Source organism: Budorcas taxicolor, chromosome 4, assembly GCF_023091745.1.
Source record: "Budorcas taxicolor isolate Tak-1 chromosome 4, Takin1.1, whole genome shotgun sequence".
Taxonomy (NCBI): Eukaryota; Metazoa; Chordata; class Mammalia; order Artiodactyla; family Bovidae; genus Budorcas; species Budorcas taxicolor.
Genome location: NC_068913.1, coordinates 32335454 through 32357990, shown reverse-complemented (window position 1 = coordinate 32357990; position 22537 = coordinate 32335454). Strand labels below are relative to the sequence as shown.

Here is a 22537-nt window from a genome sequence, read left to right as displayed (position 1 = left end):
TATTGTGTGCTAGGAACTCTTTGTAACCATTTCAGTTTCCTGACCTGGAAATTCCTTAGCTATAAGAGTAGTACAAAATTGAACCACAACTCTTGGGGGAACAGGCCCATGTTTACCAATTCCCAGAGGATCCTTTTCTCTGTTTTTTCACCCTATTCTGAGCAAAGACTGTCATCTCAAAGGCTCCCTGCAGGCTACAGATTTTCCCAGCCCACCCTCTCATTAAGGGTGAAAGTGAAAATCGTTCAGTTGTGTCCGACTCTTTGCAACCCCATGGACTAGTCCATGGGGTGAGTTCTTCAGGCCAGAATATACTGGAGTGAGTAGCCTTTCCCTTCTTCTCAGGGATTTTCCCAACCCAGCAATCAAACCGAGGTCTCCCACATTGCAGGTGGATTCTTTACCAGCTGAGGCATCAGGGAAGCCCTCTTAAAAGGATTTCCTCCTTTGCCTTGAAAGGGCTAATTACTAAGTTCTAGACTTCTGGTACTTTGATTTGCCCCTATAGCAGCACAGAGTTTTATGTTTCCCTCTGCTTTCCATCCTGGTTTCAGCTACTCTATTTTCCTGCCCTTTAAAGACTTCTCTTGTTTTCTTGGGAACTCAGCAATAGATTTAGAATTATGTATTTGTGGACATGTTTCAGCATCTGTTTTACAAAAGAGGGATTTTCGAAATGGCTAGTCAACCACACTCCCCAGAGTCAACAGCCCTTTTATTTATTTTTAATTATTTCCCTATTAGTTATACTAATTATTCCTACAAATGCAAATCTAATTATTTTAATTCAATTGTTCATTGTATCTTTGTCTATGAAGAGAGAATACCACATAATATAAATTTCCCAGTAATTGGTTATAAAAGGAGAGATGTACCACACCACTTCCCTTGTTCCTGGTGGGTCAATGGTTTCCATCTTTTGGAGTGAAGTGCCTTGAGTACTGGAACCTACCATGTCAGTCCAGAACAAGCATATACCTGACTTGGGTTGAAGCTAGTTACATAAACATTAGACACGCTTGCTGAACAAACACATAAGAAAATGACTTCAAGATAAAAGTAACCGAGTCCTACTATATTCAAAACTTTGTATAAATCTTCAACATATTCTGTAGGTGCAGAGTTAAATATCTGACTTTTAAATATGTAACTTTATGGTGTTACAGTATAGCATGAAAATGGTAAGACTCAATAAATGGTAACTGCAGGAAATGTTTACACACAGCGCATTAGTTAGTCAAGGAAAAACGTCTCCCCATCCAATCTGTTGAGACCACCTGCAATGTAGATATAATCTTACAGAAAACACAACAGTATTAGAATATTCTAACCTACTCCCTTTTCAGTGAATAAATTAACCACTTTCCCTCAGCCAAGTGAAAGAAAAGACCTCATGCTATAGAATGATGTTTAATGAATGGTTGAAAGCAGTTAAAACTAAATTCAAACCAAAATTTGGAAAGATAAGTAAAAAACCATGTCAGCTTCAAGCTTTACAAGAGTCTAAGGAGTATTTTTTGGCCATCTGATGCAAAGAACTGGCTCACTGGAAAAGACCCTGATGCTGGGAAATACAGAAGGCAGGACGGAAAAAAAAAAAAAAAAAGGCAGGAGGAGAAGGGGGCAACAGGGGACTAAATGGATGGCATCACTGACTCCATGGACATAAGTCTAGGCAAACTCCAGGAGACAGTGAAGGACAGGGAAGCCTGGCGTGCTGCAGCCCATGGGGTCACAGAAAATCAGGCATGACTGAGCGAACGAACAACAAAAGCAGTGAAGACTATCTCCAGCATGAAGTCAAGTCAGGACGGCAGCCCACACGAGCCCAGGAAAACTTCCAGTCCTGCATCTAAGCTTCAAAGTCATCAGTTAGGCTGCTAGGTTAAGAATTCTTAGAGAAACAAAGATACAATTTTTCTAATAAAATTTTAAAATGTTTTTTTCAAGCCTCATGAATTATGCACCATTTTGGATTATCTGCCTGTTACATACATTCTTATAGTCAACTATGATAAAGTAGCTCATTATGAACTAGGATTGAATGACTCAATAATATTTGTACCCAGAATTAAGAATAAGTTACAGGCATTCACTTGAAAGGCCCTAAAACACTAGCCACCTCCAGAAAACCACATAACATGTATTTGGGGAGTGAGCATGGAGACATATATAGTGTGCAGTTGGGAGTGAGACTGAGGACATGTAATCAAGCCTAAAGAAGAAAGTACAGAATGAGGCAATAGACATAGAGGCGGGGGGAAGAGTAAGTTATGGATTTTCCTTACTATGATTAAGAATTATGAACCAAGTATCACATAGGAAATAGCACAATGGTCAATATTTCTCATCTTTTAAAAAAATAAACAGCTAAAATTTTAATTTTATTTTAAATTTTAAAATTCTGTCATTAACTGTGTTATCTCCAACAAGTTACTCAGTTATACATGATTACATCTTTATTTGAAAAAAAAAGAATAGAAGCTGTATCATAGGGATATTGTAAGAACTGAAATAAATAACATGTAACATGTTTAACAAAGTTCTTGACATATAAAGTGTTTAAAAAATAATAGTAGTTGTTAGTTTCATTAGTATGAGTACTTTGATGATAACAGCATTCTGGGGAGACATGATTTAAATCACAATATAATTTACTTGGGGAAAATGGTTTATAACTGGGTTTTATACAGCTAATTCTCAACCCATAACTAATTGCCAAACTAAGGTAAAATATAGCAGTATCTCAATGTCCAATTTATTTTTTTAAATAGCTATTATAACACACAAGATCACTGTAATCACATTACCTTATCAAGTACTGTATATGGATTTTCCGCATTAAAATGAAGGGGCGCATAGAATCTGAATCTCTCTCTGAACTCTGCCTGCTTCTCCTGATGAAGGCAGAAAAAGACAAAGTGAATCTCAAACAAACAGCTTCAACCAGTCTCATAAAACCTTTCTTAAACAAACGACGACAACAAAACAACTTTGTTAGATAGCTTACATCAAACAAAACGCATGCTTTCCTTATAAGAGAGACTTCTGCATTTTGGAGCGGTGAGACTTCATGTCTGACAGTTGCTGCAATCTTTTTGGTAGTTTCCCATCTTTCAGGTAATTCCTGCAAAAACAAAGGTGCAAATGGGAAATCACTGCAGCACCTAAAACAAACCAGCTCCACAGGACTGAATTATCCTAATCTTTCTCCGCTAACCCATGGCATCCTTTCATTCTTGTATAAGAGATGGAGTTTATACCCCAAAGATTAAAGTGACTAAAAGGCTCAGAACCAGGCTGAATCCCAGGCTGACACACTGGCACCTCTGGAGTCACGTCTTCCAAGCAAAAACCAGGCTGTCCTCTGAAACTGACCTCAGCATAAATCAAAATGTTTTCGAAATAAAACACAAATTACCAAATTATTTTGCTACTGAGGTAACAAAATTAAGTGCTCTGGAAATGACTGGTTGATCTAACACCTAGAAATGGAGCCATGTTTAGCCAGTGAAAAAAAGATGTTTTGGATCTGGTGGGGCAGAGATGAAAATATGAATCAGTCTTGTCCTTCATTTTCCTCTGACTCCCAAAGCTGTGTTTGTACTCGCTCTGGATGGAGAGTTTGAACGTTTGGGTTAATTGTAAATGAAAGGATTTTCAAAGTAAGATGAGGCAAAGGGAAGGGAAGATTTAATTCCTACTTGATGGAGGACAAAGCAGTCATAAATTGTTCAGGTAGCCACTCAACTCTGCTATCCTGACTACAATGCAAACAGCAACAGCAACTTACTCTCTCTGAAGAGCCTTCTGTGTAACTGCTGTTGAAAAGCATTCCTTGTGTCCAGACTAAGAAAGCATTGTTTGTCTGGGTCATCTCCCAGGACACTCAAATTGTTTTGCACACAAAACCACACATGGTGATGGGACTCTACTTGTGTATCTGAAGTACAAAAATCAAAGGTTTTAAAGACTATTTTGTAACCTTTGATAAATATTTGATAAATGATTCAGTAACTGTCAATTATGAAAAGTGCACTGTGCTAAGTATAAATTGTATCTGAGTGGTGGAGGAGGGCTACAAAGATAAAACATATGCTTTAGACGGATATTGAGATATCATCTGTCAGTGTGAATGAGAGGCACACAAAATAACTTTTTTCATGACAGAACCTGTTAACTTCCATCAGGAGGTGTTATGAAATGAAAATGCAACACGGTGTCATGACAGAAACACCCAACCAGGCCCGGAGCTAAGAGACTTGGGCTCTAAAGCCACCTGCTTTTCATCTTGTTTCTCCATCCTTCTCAACCAAACTCTGCATCCTCATCTGTGCAGTCTCACTCTGCAATTCCAACTGACCCCACGGAACCTAGAAGGTCCATGGAGTCCCTCAGGGCCATGGGGGAGAAGACATGAAGAAGCTCGGCGAGCTCAGGGTCCTTAACCTTCTTCAGCTACACCAGACCCGCTGCTGCCTGGTTCGCATTTGGGGATACCAAAGAAGCTTCCGCTTGACAAAAAGTAAACTGTCATTGAAAACCAATAGATTAGATGACCTCCGAAGTCTAGCTGATACTGGTTCACTCAAGGAGGAGACACTGCCTCAGAGGCTCACAGCAATGAGTGGATTTCAACAGGGAGAGATGAGAGTGAGATCCCTCAATATCTTGTAAGGTTTCCAACGCAGAATGGAGTGAGAGTGTGGGCTCTATGGAAACTGGACAGGATTCTGAGGCCAGGGGCAGTCAATGCAGGTTTCGTAACAGGGAGGGGACTTTAAAAAATTATAGATTACAGGTATAATCTAGCTTCAGAGCATACTGTAGACAGAGTATGAGGAGACAGACATGCCTAGGGGTTTTAAGCATCAAACTGAGCACAGGCAAGTTTGGGGAAATGTTGTGTCTGTTAATGATAATGAAGGAGAAAAAGTAACTCTCACAAATGGCTTCAATTAAAACAAATCTGGTACATTGTTAGCCCCCACAAGCAACTTGGAACTGCCTATAAATCTTATATTTTCCCCTGATCAGCACGAATTACCAGCATGAAGACACACACAGAGCTAAAAGTGTGGTTCACTTTTGAAACCTTGAAAAGCTTAGTATTTTCAATATTGCCAAAACTGTAAGTAGTGAGTCAAACTTATTTTTTATAGAAAAAAAGCAGAATACCACATTTGCTTTTATTCATTTTGGAAACATGAGAGTCCATTAGAAAGCATGTAAGCTAAAAAATGCATAAAAGAATTTTAAATCTTTCGCCAGACCACTGCACTAAAATTGAATATCTGAACCTAACAGTCAGCACTAAGTGACCTGATCAAACACGTCTCCATCACCACTTACATCTTCCTCATTAACTTATTGTTGAACAATGTATATAAGGTGCCATATGTGTCAGGAAAATCTGTCAAAGACTTAAAAATGACAACAGAAATGACTGGGACCTAGCTTTAGCAAAGTGTGAGCCAAACTTTTATAATACAAATTCTGGAGGCCATGACCCAAATCCCCCTATCAGTTCCTTCTATTATGGCTGGTTTCCCTATACAACATATTTTCAAGTTCAAGATCTGACTCAAAGAATATCCCAATCTTCCTAAAAACAAACACGCATAGTGCGTTCTACGGTCATTATTTAATCTCTCACTCTTGTTATATACTATCTATCCACGTTGCCTTTCACTCCAAATCAAACTAGATTTTCTTTTCGAGACAGATTTTACTTAAACAAAATTTAGTAATTCATATACAGTAATTCTTTGTAGCCAACAGAGCATTTGTAAATACAGTGTTGCAGTGACTCTTCACAAAACAAAATGTGGACTATGAAATGGAGCAGCAGAAGTGAAAAACATTTTGGCAGTTCCTCAAAAAGTTAAACTTAGAAACCACATGACCCAGTAATTCTACTCTTAAATTTTTTTCAAAAAAGGAATGAAAACAGGTACTCAAATACTTTTGCACTAATGGCCACAGCAACATTATTCAAGACACACGCACACACGCACGCACACCTGAGCATCATTCAGCCATAAACAGGAATGAAGTAGTGATATATGCTACAATGTTCATGAATCTCAAAAACATCCTGCCACGTGAGAAAAGCCAGACACAAAAGGCCACATATTGTATAAAACCACTTATATGAAGTTTCTACAGTAAGTAAATCCATAAGGACAGGAAAAGACTGGCAGTAGCCCCGGACGGATGGCAGGTAGTAGGGGAGGAGTGGGGAATGACCACTAATGGACATGGAGTTTCTTTGAAGGTGATGAAAATGTTCTGAAACTATAATAGGCAGAGGCAGGGGTTACACAACCTTGTGAATGCACTAATGCCACACATTTTGAAGGGGTTACTTTTACGTTATATAAACTGTGAATTTCACCTCAATTTTAAAAAAAAACATGGGGAACTGGAGACAGTATAGACAAATGTTGAAAGTGAGGGATCTTGAGGGATATTTCACTGAAGAGGAAGCATGCTCTGAGACAAACATATGAGATGGATTTGCAAAAAAGAAATCCTAGTTTGAGTTCCATGCTCTAATCACTGAACTAGACAGAATTCAATAAAAAGTTCTGTGGTTTTTTTTTTTTTACTTAATGCAGAAACTGATCAAATTGCAAAGTCAAACCTAAACCCACCCTGGAAGCTGGTAGATGATGTAAATATGTAAACTCTCTATAGAATTTCAACATGAACATGGGAATAGCATCTCAATGGTGAGATTTTTATTCATGAATTCAGTGATAACCACAAAGACTTTGCACATCATTTGGCACACAGCAGCCAAGTCAATCCAGAACATAGAGCAGGGTGACACAGAAACCCTGTTTAGGAGACAGTGATTTCTCCATCCAAATTGGGCTTTATTTATTCTATATTAACATGTCCACGATTTGTTTCCAAAGACTAGGACAGTTCTCAACTGACAGGCAATTTTAGATGAAAAAGAGAGCTGGAGTTCATTTCACATGGGAAAGTGAAGATTTAAGAGAAACCCCAAAGTCCTTGAGAGACTCTCTATTACCTGAATACCTCTAACACGAAGATGGTGAAGCAGAGCCACGCAGAGCAAGGATTTGGGCATGAAATACCCCTAGATTTGTACATCCCAGCTTCATTACTTGAGTGGCCCTGAGAAAATTAGTCCCTTTCAGCTTCAGATTCCAAAGCTGTAAAATGAAAACATTAATATCTACAGTGTCTGTTGCTACGAGGAGTCATAAGACAGTACACAGGAAGAATGAACGTGGGTACAGGAGGTGCTCAGTTTATGGTGATGGTGAGTATTTTACCCCTACACTCACCTTTAGCTGGGTATAGACTTGCTCAGGCATCTTCTGGCCATACATTTCCAAGAGTGTGATGGTTTCTTTCAGTGGTTCAAAGAGTTCATCAGTAGCTCTCTGTCGGCTTCTTACAGCCAGAAGATGCCCCATAATGTCAACTAAACCATCATGATCACCTTCACTTAATTCTCTCTGAAGTCCAGCATCTGTCTCCTTTATAAATTCTTGTAGTTCATTCAGGCTATAAGGACAGGTATGTACGTACACATATACAAACACAAATTAAACTCATGAAAACTTAGAAGAATAAGGCTTTTGACTGATTCTTATTTTCAGTATTTACCTAAGTAAATGTTTGTTAACTGTATTATAAAACTGGCAATTTTAATGCTCTTAAAATTAATACATCAGTTTTAAGAAGCAGTCAGGTATGAGAAGTTATAATTCCAAACATCAAAACACAAAGCGCTACCTGTCGATGACGAATCTCAAAAGATGCTCCTGAAACATCCAGCTCCATTTCCTGATGATGTTCAGCAAGCTCACTTTAAAAGGCTTCATGTCCACCTTGAACCAACTATCAAACACCCTGAAGTCGTCAAACTTGCTCATCTGAACATACAGAGCCTCATAAATGTCAATCTATAATTAGAAAAAAAATAGTCACTGTGCAACAACTCAGTCAAAACCCAGAAACTAGACTGACTGCTGAAGGTTTTCCTTGCCTGTTCTTTGAACTGCTCAAGTGTTGGTGACTGTTCAGGGACCTCTTCATTCACGCGAGGCTCCACCTCCTCGGCCGACACAGTAGGGCCATACAGAAGGAAGTGCTTCATGGACTCAGCTCGGTCTTCCACCCAGAGGTAAGCATACGTGTCCAGGGTGTTTCTGAAGTCCAAGACTTTGCTGATAACCTCGGTTACTCTCCTCATGATCTCCTGCCTGCCTTCTGCCAGGCCCAGCATGTTGTCCACATCACTCTAAACAACAGCAGAGCCAAGCATTTACAAAACTCAACTGTGTTCTCTCAATTATGTGCAACCCAACATTCTCCAAGGCCAGTCTTCAAAAGAGAATAGTTAGTAAGATAAAAAATTGTGTTGCCTTTCCCAACTTTTCTTTATGCTCATTATCCCAATTAATTTTGAATCATTACTAAAAAAGCTAATTTTATAATAATAATTGTCATTAATATACATGTATTTGTACAGGCATTACATATTCAAATGTCTGGGTAGTTGAGTAAGCACATTTGTTTTGAATTCAGGGAAGTTGCAACCCTCTATATCCTTTTCTGCCTTTTCATCTGAAATATTGTTTCTTAATATTTTCTCTTTTGCATTTATATATCAAGAATGAAGTGCTTTGTCTCATGTGGCTTTATCCCATTTTAAAAAGCTGTTCTAAAATTCCTGATTTTCCTGGCTGCCTCAGGATTAGCTCACAGCTTCTTGCTTTCAGGTTAGTTACAAATAAAATTAACCACACTTGGGATAAATACAGCACAAAAGTGTGAACATCAGATTAGAGAACACTAGAACTCAAAATTGAAGTATATTCAGAAGAAAAGCTTTGGAATTAGCTTTGCATTTGTTTGTAACTCTAAACACATGTGCAAAATTGGATAAAATATATGTAAATATGTTGAACTTTTAAAAATATATCAACTTTTTAAAGAATTTGTTTCAAGTTTCCTTGATCTCTCTGTATTCTATTTTCTGCATTCAGTATTCAGTATCACCATTACTAAACGCATGTATGAGCTCTTAATCTATCACGTACGTATAATTAATAAATGCAATACCTATTTACAAAGAGCATACCTGGTAGCTTTCTGTTTCCAGGTGTGCTGCCACCCGCTTCATCTGGGCAGACATTCTGAAACTACTGCATAGCATTTCTTCCACCAGATCATAGAAGCCATCTCCAGCCTCTCTTTCTAAAGAAGGCGTAAACAGAATTTCTGGGGGCATTAAGATCATGTGTACTTGAAAAAATGGTGCAGGTTTCAATTGTTTCTCTGTGTTCTTCAGGAAGAAGTCTAAGTCATGCATTATCGCTTGAAAAAAGCCTTCCACCACGATGTCATCAATAAATTCTACATAAATCTTCCAGGCATCCAGAGAAGGACTGGCTCTGAATAGCTTCCTATTTTCCTACCAACAGCAAGTATTAATAGATCAGTAGAGACAACAGTGAGTATAAAAATGAAAGCTGTTCATTTAAATGGTACATTAAAGGGGCTGCATTTAGGGGTACAACATAGAAACATTCAAATGCTTGGCTGTAGAATCTTAAGCCAGATGGCAATGACCTAAGCAGGATTTTGTAACACTTAGTTTATTCATAAAATACATTCAAAAGTCATTCTTTAAAGGAGAAATCATTATGAAGACGGCTACCTACAAATACACACAAAAACTACACTATTTCCCAAAGCATCCTAGATGGACGGGGCCTGGGACTTGACCTTCCAGGCCCTCTGCTGTAAATGAAGTTCCCCCACCCAGCCAAGGAGTCCGGAGAACACTGCGCTGGGAAACCAGAGATCACTCAGTCAGGACAGAGTGATGTGCTCTAGGCCATTCTTGGAGACTTGCACTGTACTTTAAGTCCATTAACCTGGTTTAACTGATTGTTTCCAAACACGAAATTATTTTGGGCCACCCACCTATGAGCAGCTGGAGGAGTAATACTAACTCAGCTTGGGAAACACTGACCTGGGGAAGTCCAACCTCCCTTTGTGCTTTAATAACATCAAATTCCTCAACCTCTGCATCTCCCCATGGGTGGGTCAATGGGCACAACAGCCCAGACATGGACATGGTTAAGGACGGCTAGAGGTTGGGCACAGTGTGGCAGGTCGAGGGACAGAGATTTGAAAAGGTCAGGTGAGCAACAAGGCTGGTTCCAGGGGTACCTTCTGAGTGGGAAAGTTTAAAGTCTATACAGGCCAGAGAGTAGATGCCGAAGACAGAAGCCACTGTGACACAGAGAAAGTGTGTTAGTCACTTAATCGTGTCTGATTCTTTGTGACCCTGTGGACTGTAGCCTGTTCATGGAATTTTCCAGGCAAGAATACTGGAGTGGGTTGTCATTTCCTTCTCCAGGGGATCTTCCTGACCCAGGGATCAAACCCAGGTCTCCAGCACTGCAGGCAGAGTTCTTTACCATCTGAGCTACCAAGGGGGACACAGAGAAAAGATGACAGCAAAACAGTGGATGATAAGGTAACTATGCTTTCTTTGATTATTCACCACTGTGGAGGCATGATCCAGGATTCAAAGGTGTGTGCTACAGGCACGAATCACAACTACAGAGGTGACTCTCAATCCTGATAAAGCAGGGCAGGAATTAGCATGGTTTTGAAGGTTTTTTTTTTTTTTTTTTTGCCTTCTAACAATTTTAAGAACTGCTGTTTTCAGGGATGCTGTCTTTTCCACCATCCAGGTGGAAGCATTCACATCTGTGTGTCGTATATGACCCACACCTCTGGAGCTGGGTAGTACACACCCCAGACAACTGCGCACAGCAGTCCTATCTCCACTGCGGAAACCAGAAAGGAGAAATACAGAGGTCAAAGGGGTGAAAAAATCCTCAAAGACTATCTTGTTCGGGCTCTGCATCTTGAAGATATAAAACAAAGACCTAAAATGCACCCAGCATCCCATTAATAGGAACAATAACTAGAAGCCAGTCCTCTTGAGTTCTCAAAGCAGGGTTCTTTGCAACTATGATTTCCTCACTGTTCACACTTTCTCATATCAAGAGACTCAGTGTATATCACTACAATGCCACTTACAAGAAATTGTTATAGTTTCAACGATTTACAGTATAGGGAGGAAAAGAAATAGAAAGCAGAGCTCTGGGTGACTGAATCACCACTTGGGTCCCTTCCAGACCCAACTGTCCACGGTTCTGCCCTTCTCATCATCTTAGATGCTGACTACAGACATGTACTGAGAATCGACAGCCACAAAGGGCATGGCATGAAAAGGCAGAACTTACGCACCTGCTGCTGGCTTTCTATGTCTTTCCCCAGAACCACACTCCTCACTGGAAGTCTGAGGACCAAACTCAAAATGATGTGCTAATAAGAGGTGGGGCAATCACTTAAAACACAGATTATAGAAACAAGTACTCGTTTCCTTTCTATTTTAAAGTTGCATTCCCTCAAGTTGGAAGCTCTCCACAGTTCTTGGTGACTTCAGAGCTTCTTAGTTTTTTACTTAAAGGCAAAAAGCAGAGTCTACTTCCTAGCAGAAAACTCCAACCTTATTCTGTGAGAATAACACTGCAAAACCTTGCTTGTAACTATTTCCAGTCATATATTGGCAACAATTTCAATGCATTTTGATCAGGATTCATAAATTTTGCTGGTCTAAACCCCCAGGTTACTGTTTAGGGAGTCCACTTTTTTATTATTAAGAAAATACAATTGAAGAAGCTAATTATAACCCATCATCTGTCCTCTATGAGACAGACTCTAAGGCATGAACACTCCTAAGTATGTCCTAAAAGTCACAGCATAATTCACAGTATCTTGGCAAACCAGGAATAGTCAATGGCATGAGTAAGTTAAGATACTGCTGAAAAAACTTTCTTCTTTACTTATCATAACATCCCTTTGATTCCTTCAAGCCTTGTTTGTTTAGTCAGTGAGTCATATCTGACTCTTCTGAGACCCCATGGACTGTAGCCTGCCAGACTCCTCTGTCCATGAGATTTCCCAGGCGAGAATATTGGGGTGGGTTGCCATTTCTTTCTCCTGGGGATCTTCCCAACCCAGGGATCAAATCTGCGTCTCCTACATACGCAGGCAGATTCTTTACCATCGAGCCACCCGGGAAGCCCCAGCTACCCAGGCCTTAGGGAGAACCTTCAGCGGGAGCATGGCCCTACCTACACCTTGATTTCACACTTTCAGCCTCCAGTCTGTGTGAGAATACAATTCAGTTGTTCTAAGACATCCATTTGTGGTACTTTGTTACAGCATTTGTTACTTTGTTACTAGCAGCCCAAGAGTGCTAACACAGGCAGTCAGCAAAGAAAGCAAAGTTTATGCCTTAATAAGTGTTACCAGTAGAGAAAACTAATACTTCCTTAAATATTTCAGACAAACTTGGAAGTACACAAAGTCTCTGAAACCCATATGCATTCCCACGCCCCTGCTATTTTGTGGCACTCAGTACAGCATATCAAATGTACCACATGTTACTTTATAGTGAATGCATTTGCTGCTTTTCAGATACTGTCTTCACAGAATTCCAAAGCCAGTCTATGCAAAAATCTCCGCTTGGGTGGACATCTCTAACATGCCCAAAGACGAATCCTGTCTTTTCTCTACAACATCTTGCTCTCCCACAGCCCTCCTCATGTCAGTAAAGGGAAACTCTATTTTCCCAGTGGCCTAGACCAAAAACCTCAATTTCATCTTCGACTTCTCTGTCCCCTGACTTGTCACAGAAAATATTCTTGGCTCTGCCTCCAAAATACATCTAGCACATGCCTACTCTTTACCACTGTCACCCTGACCTAAGCCATCATCACCTGGATTATAGACTCATCCTCTCTGTCTACCATCTTCTGTCTCCCATTTCACTCAACAGGGAAAGCCTATGAGCAGAGAGTCTCTGGCTGCTATTTCCCCTTAGAGCAAAACCCAAAGATCTCAAAATGGCCTGCTGATCCTGTGTGATTTGCCCTTAAAAGCGGGCACTCAGTTGTGTCTGACTCTTTGCAACCCCAAGGACTGTAGCCCGCAAGTTCCTCTGTCCACAGAATTTCCCAGCAAGAATACTGGAGTAGGTTGTCATTCGTCTCCTGCACTGAAGGCAGATTCTTTCCTGAGCCAACAGGGATTTGTCCTTAGTCCCTTTCAAACTTAATTATGTGCAATTATTCCCCTTAGAAATTACGCTTCAGGCAGGCTGGCTCTCTAACTGATCCTTAGATATGCGGCCCATTACTGTTCAGTCCCTAAGTCGTGTATGACTTTTTGCAACCCCATGGACTGCAACATGGCAGGCTTCCCTGTATCCTCCATTATCTCCCAGAGTTTTCAAACTCATGTCCATTGAGTCAGTGATGGTATCCAACCATCTCATCCTCTGCCATCCGCTTCTCTTTTTGCCTTCAATCTATCCCAGCATCAGGGTCTTTTCCAATGAGTCAGCTCTTTGCATCAAGTAGCCAAAGTATTGGAACTTCAGCTTCAATATTGGTCCTTCCAATAAATATCTGGGGTTAATTTCCTTTAGGATTGACTGTTTGACCTCCTTGCCGTTCAAGGGACTCTCAAGAGTTGTCCCCAGCACCACAATTCAAAAGTACCAATTCTTTAGCACTCAGCTTTTTTTATGGTCCAACTCTCACATCGGTATATAACTACTGGAAAAACCAGAGCTTTGACTATGAGACCTTTGTTGGCAAAGTGATGTCTTTGCTTTTTAATACACTGACTGGGTTTATCATTGCTTTGTCATGCGACCAATACTCCTTCTGTGGCTTTTGTACTTTGATACTAGAACATCCTCCTTTTGTTTTCCACATAGCTCATTCCTTTTCAGTTCTCAGCAGAAATGCTACCTTAGTAAAGAGGTCCTTCTAACCACCTCAAATACAATGTCCACCCTGCCTGCCGTTGATTCTCTCTTGCCATCTCTGCTTTATTTTTCACCACTGCTCCTATGATCAACTGAGGTACTACTATACATTTGTGATTTTCTCTTTCTCTATTCCCTGACAAGGGTGTAAGGCTTAAGAGACAAGACTTCTTTCTTTCGCTTTGCTTTCTCTGTCTTCTGTTCTTGTTGTATTTTGTATCTTCTCTTACCTTGATAATGCTGGAATAGCGCCTATCACTGCTTTAAAAGCTCAAATACTTGTAAGGAGAGTAACTAACGGTGTCACCCTCAGGGGGTGGTTGAGAGGGTTATATGAGATGACGTAAACAAGATGGATGTCACGTAGAGCATCTACCCAACAGTGGTAGCTACTGACAGCATTCAAAACCGGTGATAACTATGACCAAGATAACAACCCCATTTCTAGCCTCTCTGTTTTACCAAAAGATCCCATATTCCTATCTCTTCCCTCAGAAATGAGCACAGTAAGGTCTAAGAAATGACAGGCAAGTAATACAAATTCCTCCATTTTCAATGCTTAGTAAAACCATACATAAAGCTCTTTCAGGTTCAATAAAAGAGCCCTTCTGAACTATTTCAAATCCTAAAGGATGATGCTGTGAAAGTGCTGCACTCACTATGCCAGCAAATTTGGAAAACTCAACAGTGGCTCCAGGACTGGAAAAGGTCAGTTTTCAGTCCAATACCAAAGAAGGGAAGTGCCAAATAATATTTAAACAATTGTGCTCATTTTCACATGCTAGCAAGGTTATGTTCAAAATCCTTCAAGCTAGGCTTCAGTAGTATGTGAATGTATAAGATGTACAAGCTGGGGTTTGAAGAGGTACACAAACCAGAGATTAAATTGCCAACATTTGTTAGATCACGGAGAAAGCAAGGCAGTTTCAGAAAAACTACTACTTGTGCTTCCCTGACTATGCTACAGCCTTTGACTGTGTAGATCACAACAAATTGTGGAAAATTCTTTAAGAGATGGGAATACCAGACCTTACCTATCTCCTGAAAAATCTGCAAGCAGGTCAAGAAGCAACAATTAGAACCAGACATAGAACAACAAACTGGTTCAAAATGGAAAAGGAGAACTACAAGGCTGTATATTGTCACCCTGTTTATTTAACTTATATGCAGAGTACATCATGAGAAATGCCAGGCTGTGTAAAACACAAGCTGGAATCAGGATTGCCAGGAGAAATATTAACAACCTCAGACATGCAGATGGTACCACTCTAATGGCAGAAAGTGAAAAGGAACTAAAGAACGTCCTGATGAAGGTGAAAGAAAAGAGTGAAAAAGCTGGATTAAAACTCAACATTCAAAAAACTAAGATCATGGCATCTGCTCCATCATTTCACAGCAAAGGGAAGGCAAAAAAAATGGAAGAAGTGATAGATTTTATTTTCTTGGGCTCCAAAACCACTTCAGACAGTGACTATAGCCTTGAAACTCACAGACACTTGCTCCTTGGAAGGAAAGCTAAGACACACCCAGACAGTGTATTAAAAAGCAGAGACACCACTTTGCCAACAAAGTCCATACAGTCAAAGCTACATTTCCAGTAGTCATGTATGGATGTGAGAGTTGGATCATAAAGAAGGCTAAGTACCAAAGAAGTGATGCTTTCAAACTGTGGTGCTGGAGATGACTCTTGAGAGTCCCTTGGACTGCTAGGAGATCAAACCAGTGTATCCTAAAGGAAATCAACCCTGAATATTCAATGGAGGGACTGATGCTGAAGCTCCAATACTATGGCCACCTGATGCAAAGAGCTGACTCATTGGAAAAGACCCTGAAGCTGGGAAAGATTGAGGGCAGGAGGAGAAGGGGGCTACAGAGAATGAGATGGTTAGACAGCATCACTGACTCAATGCACATGATTCTGAGCAAACTCTGGGAGACAGTGAAGGACAGAGGAAGACTGGTGTGCTGCAGTCCATGGGGTTGCAAAGAGTCGGAAATGACTGAGTGACTGAACAGAAGAAACAAACTTGATGAAAGGAGCTGCTATAAGCTTTGCAGCCTTAAAAGCAAGTATGGTTAGGGGGCTTGGTAACTTCCACTTGGTCCAGTGGTTAAGGATTCGCTTTCCAGTGCAGGGGACACAGGCTCCATCCGTGGTCAGAGAACTAAGATCCCAGGTATCACACAGCAGCTACTGAGCCTGAACGCTAACTACTGAGTCTGCATGCTCTGGTGCCTGAACAACACAACTCAAGCCCACATGCTACAAGGAAGATCCTACATGCTGCAACTAAGACCTGGTGCAGCCAAGCAAATAAATAGAAATTTTTTTAAAAAGGCAAGTACCTCGACCAAGTTGTGTATCTTGCAGCCATCTTCTCGGATTCGCTTGTATTTTTTCGTAAATAATTCACTCTTGTCCTCCCAAGTCAAGGCGGTCTCCCGCCTGTGTTCTCTCCGGGGAAGGAGCGGGCACTCAGCCCAAGCCCGCATGGTCTGCTGGATCACTCGGACGTTATTCTGTGCACGCTCCACTCTGCGCTCCAGCTCGGAGGTGGCCATCCTTACCCTCTCGATATCCCCCCAGCAGTCATCATGCCATGTCAGCGATGTGGCGGCTGCCTGCAGTTCCTCATCCACAGTCCTCAGCTCGTCCTCAATCAGCGGGTATTCAACTTCCAGAAGAGTCTGTTTCAGCTTATTATATCCGTGCACAAGAAGTTCAAGATTTCCAATGTACTGAGCAAAAGAAAACCCCGAAACAAAAAGCACCACATATGTTACAGCTGCTTTCTCTTGGAGCCATGAAAATATCAGAGGTCTACATGTTAACAATTAAAATTCCAACTATTTCTTTTCAAAATCTGCCCCAATATCTGAAAACACAGACCTTTAAGAGAGTGTTTCTTTTTTTGAAGATGGCGAAGGCTGAATCTGGTATATCTGATTTCTTCAACATCAAAAGGTATTTCACTTCTCTTAATACGGCCACTAGCTATTAAAAGAAAAGCAAGAATTATTACATATTTTAAAGATATCCATCTAGTCAAAGCTGTGGTTTTTCCAGTAGTCATGTATGGATCTGAGAGTTGAAATATAAAGAAAGCTGAATGCCAAAGAACTGATGCTTTTGAACTGTGGTGTTAGAGGAGACTCTTGAGAGTCCTTTGGACTGCAAAGAGATCCAACCAGTCCATCCTAAAGGAAATCAGTCCTGAATATTCACTGGAAGGACTGATGGTACAGTGGAAACTCCAATACTTTGGCCACCTGATGTGAAGAACTGATTCACTGGAAAAGACCCTGATGCTGGGAAAGATTGAAGGCAGGAGGAGAAGGGGACAACAGAGGATGAGATGGTTGGATGGAATCACTGACTCAATAGACATGAGTTTGAGCAAGCTCTGGGAGTTGGTGATGGACAGGGAAGCCTGGCGTGCTGCAGTCCATGGGGTCGCAAAGAGTGGGACATGACTGAGAGACTGAGCTGAACTGACTGAAGGATACCATTCTATTTTAACACAAGTTAACATCAAAATGCTTGTAATTTCATCAGTGATTATCATGTTTTGAAACTGTCAGGGCAGAGAGGTTTTTCTTATGCTTTTTCAAAGCAATAATGATACATTCCATATGACATAGAAGTATATAACTAATAAAGGCAGATTAGTTACTTACAAAACAGAAAGAGACTCACAGACTTAGAAAATGAACTTCTGGTTGCCAGGGAGAAGGAATAGTTAGGGAGTTTGGGAAGTTCAGGTACCCACTGCTATATTTACAACAGATAAACCTACTGTATAGCACACAGAACTCTACTCAGTGTTATGTACCAGCCTGGATGAGAGGGGGTTTTGGAGGAGGATGGACACATGTATATGTATAGCTAAGTCCCTTCACTGTTCATCTGAAACTATCACAACATTGTTTATTAGCTATACCCCAATACAAAATTAGTTTTAAAAAGTAACAATACAGGGAGAAATCACTGGTTGTGGCTCACTGTCAGATAAAGAATTCAAGCAACATCCACATGAAGATGTGAAATGGAAGGCCATAAATTGACCTCGACCTTTTCCCAGCACTGCTAGCTCTATTATAATGCTTATTTTGAAAACGCGACATCATTATATACCAGAGAGGAATCTGAGTATGCCACAAGTTTTGTCTTTGCTTATCTGCAGATTTATCCACAAGAAATGCTAGGTAAATGCTAAAAACTGCACCCGACTAAACTGAAGGTTTTATTAGGAAGACAAAATTTTCACATGCACACCTCATAAACATCCACTGCCATTTACACGTGTGTGATGACACACATCCGTCCACTGCTGGCGGCAGAACTTTTTGTCTGGTTTCAAATTACCCTCCTTCCACCACTTCACAGTAACACACAAGTTGCAACGTACTTCCTGAACAAACTTCATGTCTTTGTCAAGAGAAAGTGTCAATTCATTGGAGAATTTACCTATTACCTGACCATTTAAAATGTATAAAAGTATGCTACCCCTTCTCCTGGTTTTCTTTCTGTTTTTTCTTACTAGAGTATAGTTGCTGTACAATGTTATATAAGTTACCGGTGTACAGTATGTTCACAATTTTTAAAGGTCGCACTTCATCTGTAGTTATTGTAAAGCATTTGCTGTATTCCCCATGTTATACAATATGTATCCTTGTAGCTTATGTTATACCTGATAGTTTGAATCTTTTAACCCCCTACCCATGGGTTGTTCCACTCCTTCCCTCTCCCCAGTAGTAACCACTAGTTTGTTTTCTGTATCTATGAGTCTGTTCCCTTTTGTTATATTCACTCATTTGTCATATTTTTTAGATTCCCCATATAAGTGATATCACACACGGTATTTGTTGTTCTGTCTGACATTTACTTTTTATTATTACTGACAAAGTTTTTGAGTACTGTGCCCTAACCCTCATATTCCCCATCAGTCCTGTACTTTTTTTTGTGCAATCTTTCATTGTGAAGTGATTTTTAGGAATGCATATGCCATGTCAGAGCAGAACTGACTGTAGCCTTAATTCAAGGTTCTGAGGAAAAGACCACGCAACATGCTTTAGAAGGTAACCCAACTGACTTCCTCAGGTTGTCACTCCATGGTTTAACTAGTACAGTACATTTTGGGTGTTTATAATCTCTCATGGTAGAATTGTAGGGATTGTCTCCAAAACATCTCAGAAATTCATTTTTTATATATTGGTTTGATGCAATCAGAAGGTAGACAAAATCCTCAGTTCTCCAGGTTATACATTTATATACATGTCCTGAGGTTAATAACAAAAATTAGGTGATGCTATTCTTTGTAATATTTCAGAAAATGAATCAGAACTTGGGTACAGACTGTGACTACTAAAGTCAGTGAGACTAATTTTCTCACCTCCTAGGCATAAAGTTGGACTGCCATGAGACAGGCCAGAAAACATAAGCCAAAAAAAAATCGATCAAAGACTACTGATTCTGTTCACTTAAACTGACATCTATTAAGTGTTATCAAGTGCCAAATACTATGTTAGACACACAAAACACAAAGATTAAATACGATGGACCTGACTCTCAAGTAACTCATTATCCAGTCAAGTGGAAGTAGTAAATAAATAATTACAAGACAAAATAAGAAAATAATTGATATAAAATTTGGTAAACAAATCTTTAAAGCAGACATAAAGAAGCTGTTTTAAGTTACAGTCCTCATAGCTCTGACATTTTCCCAAAATCAAATTATAAATAACTGGAGGTATTAGGCATACACTTATAATAAAAAGGGCATTTGTAAAACATTTTAAAAACATTAAACCCTACCTTTGGGTCAAAGTTGACACTGAGAAGACCACTTGTGGCACTGAATTTAACCAAGGGTTGATTCAAATTGAATTCACAAATTTCATTCACATTACTTTTCCATTCATTATAGATATGATCTTCAAATTGGTTCAGCAAAGTTGTCATCTCAACATACTTCTGATAAACCAAGGTATCATCAGGACTTTCCCAGAATCTGTAGGAATATGGTTTTTCTATATATTAGATAGTCTTCAGCTTAACTACTTTACAATAATACACACTAGAAAATCCAAGAAAATACACTATAAACCAGGAAGAAAACAAATAAAGTTCAAACAATGCTTCTTCCTTATCTTTGTTTAAAAAAGATAGTTATAAAATAAATGGAATGCCAAACATTTAACTCAATCACATAGCAACAGGTTATCAATCCCTACAAAGGAAAGAGAAAGATATAAAAAGTCTGCAAAAGAAAAGGAATGCTAGTTATTAGAGAAAGGAAAAACAGTAACAAAAATTATCAGCATATTTTGGATGAAATGGAGAAGTAAAAAGGAAAAAAAAGACCTAAAACATAGAAATATAGGAAGTTCTCAGTCCTATTAAACATACTTCAAACCATGGGAATAAATCCCTCTCAACAAGCCAGACAATGACAAGAGTTAAATAAGGCAATAAGCACTAAAATGAACAGCTCACCCCTCTATATAAAAGTTGCCTGTGTCATAGAGATAGTGTTACCAGGAAAGCCTAACTACTCACAGATAATGGAGAGATGCAAAGTTTGACCAAAACATCTGAAGTCGGTCAAGAACCTCTTTAGCCCATTTGATATTTCCTGAAGTAAACGGCATATTCTTGTTAAGAACTACATTTCCTTGTTCAATCTGCAAATTGATATTGTGGTGAAGAGGAAGAAAGGGAACATTTAATGAGAGTACACTCCAACCTTGTGAACAACTGCTCATTTTGGTACTTTTACAGAATAAATATATAAAGCACATGTGTTAAGTAACTTGGTTGGTAGAAGAGTTATGGTCTTAAAGCAGGTTATTCATATCCATAGGAAACCAGTTAAATAAAAGCATAACAACTTTAGTGCCTGTATCTCACCTTTAGGTATCACTCAGTGTAGTTCTACTTGATACCCTGGCCCACAATATGATGCTGTGAATGTGCCAGACTTTATCCCCCCACTCACCTGTCTCATGTGTTCATTATACAATTGCTTACACATATCCAACTCTGCACTGAACATGTGCACAAGTGTGCTATAATGTGGGCTGAAAATTTCCATGACAACTGGTTTCTCAAGAAAATTCCCAAATACCGTCAAAAGCTATAAAAAAAATCAAAGTGAAAGAAAGTTTAACCACCACAGGTTGTTAATACAAATACTCAGTTCACTATTTCCCCCATTAAACCTCCTCCGTGACTAGATACACAGAGCAAACATTTAGATCTATGCAAGTATCCTGCAAGGTCTCCAAATCGAAAACATATCTTTGCATCTCACTAAAATGTCTACACATCCAATAAAGCAAATTCTAAATGTAAAGCAGTTTCCCTTCCTCACCAGAAAGTGAAGAGTCAGAAAGGAACCTCTGTTAGCAATCCCTGATCACAGCTGACACTATTATTCCTGTTGGGCACCAGGAAATGTAGAAGGTGCTTTGCAGATTTAAGAACAGAAGCAAGACTGTGTACTTGTTATTTGCTCTTCTCTCCTACATACTGGACTGCAAAAGAGATCAAACCAGTCAATCCTAAAGGAAATAACTCTGAATATTCACTGGAAAGATTGATACTGAAGCTCCAATACTTTGGCCACCTGATGTGAAGAACCGACTCACCGGAAAAGATTCTGATGCTGGGAAAGATTGCGGGCAGTAGGAGAAGGGGACAACAGAGGATGAGATGATTAGATGGTATCCCCGACTCAATGGACATGAATTTGTACAAACTCTGGGAGATAATACAGGACAGGGGAGGCTGGTGTGCTGCAGTCTATTGGGTTGCAAAGAGTTGGACATGACTTAGCAACTGAACAACAACCTATACATATACCCTTTGAAATAAGAATATCCATATTGAGGACCTCCAGGTCACACTATAATAATAATTATAGTTACCCTGTGATAGATGATAAAGAAAAAGAACGTGAAAAAGAATATATATATGTATATATATATGTGGTTGTGTGATGGTGTTATTGGAGAAAGGAATAACCAATAACCAGCAACCATATATAGATATGTATGTATAACTGAAACACTCTTGCTATACAGCAGAAATTGATACAGCATTGTAAATCAACTAGACCTTCAGTAAAATAAATTTTAAACACACAGTCACACTGGAAGCTTCGGCCACAGGACTGTCCTGTCTGGGCCCATGTGTGTTTTGAATCACAGGACCCAGTCACCCCCAAAACGACAGGGGGCAGCAGCGGCGACCTGTTCCAATGGCACCCACTCCACAGGCTGACAGTTCCTTCAGGGTCAGAGTTGTAGCTGAAACATATGCTTTGAGATAATCAGATTCTTTCTCAGAAAAAGAATTAGGGCATGGCAGGTTGAACCAATGCCAGTAAAATTATGAGTAAAGACAAATTACAGTTGAGCCTTGAACAAAATGACCTTCAACTGCATGGGTCTACTTTTACACAAAATTTTATCAATAAAGACACTGGAAAAGTTTTTGAAGATTTGAGACAATTTGAAAAGACTCTCAGATGAACCATGTTGCCAAAAAATATCACAAATTTAAGATGTGTCATGAATGCATTAAATATATGTAGATACTCTATCCTTACAGAGATATAAGGATCT

The 22537-nt window shown here is 39.7% G+C and overlaps 1 protein-coding gene across 1 annotated transcript in view; it reads right to left on the bottom strand.

Moving 5' to 3' along the window:
• Window positions 1-22537, bottom strand: part of DNAH11 (dynein axonemal heavy chain 11) — a 355953-nt gene that overhangs the window by 293179 nt on the left and 40237 nt on the right. Inside the window, exons 10-20 of the mRNA XM_052639247.1 lie at window positions 20908-21045; window positions 20469-20593; window positions 19725-19920; window positions 16800-16904; window positions 16256-16648; window positions 9128-9460; window positions 8030-8284; window positions 7777-7946; window positions 7323-7545; window positions 3011-3127; window positions 2811-2897 (exon numbers count right to left, since the gene is read on the bottom strand). Coding sequence (XP_052495207.1) covers window positions 2811-2897; window positions 3011-3127; window positions 7323-7545; window positions 7777-7946; window positions 8030-8284; window positions 9128-9460; window positions 16256-16648; window positions 16800-16904; window positions 19725-19920; window positions 20469-20593; window positions 20908-21045 — 2142 coding nt within the window. The remainder of the gene's footprint in view (window positions 1-2810; window positions 2898-3010; window positions 3128-7322; window positions 7546-7776; window positions 7947-8029; window positions 8285-9127; window positions 9461-16255; window positions 16649-16799; window positions 16905-19724; window positions 19921-20468; window positions 20594-20907; window positions 21046-22537) is intronic.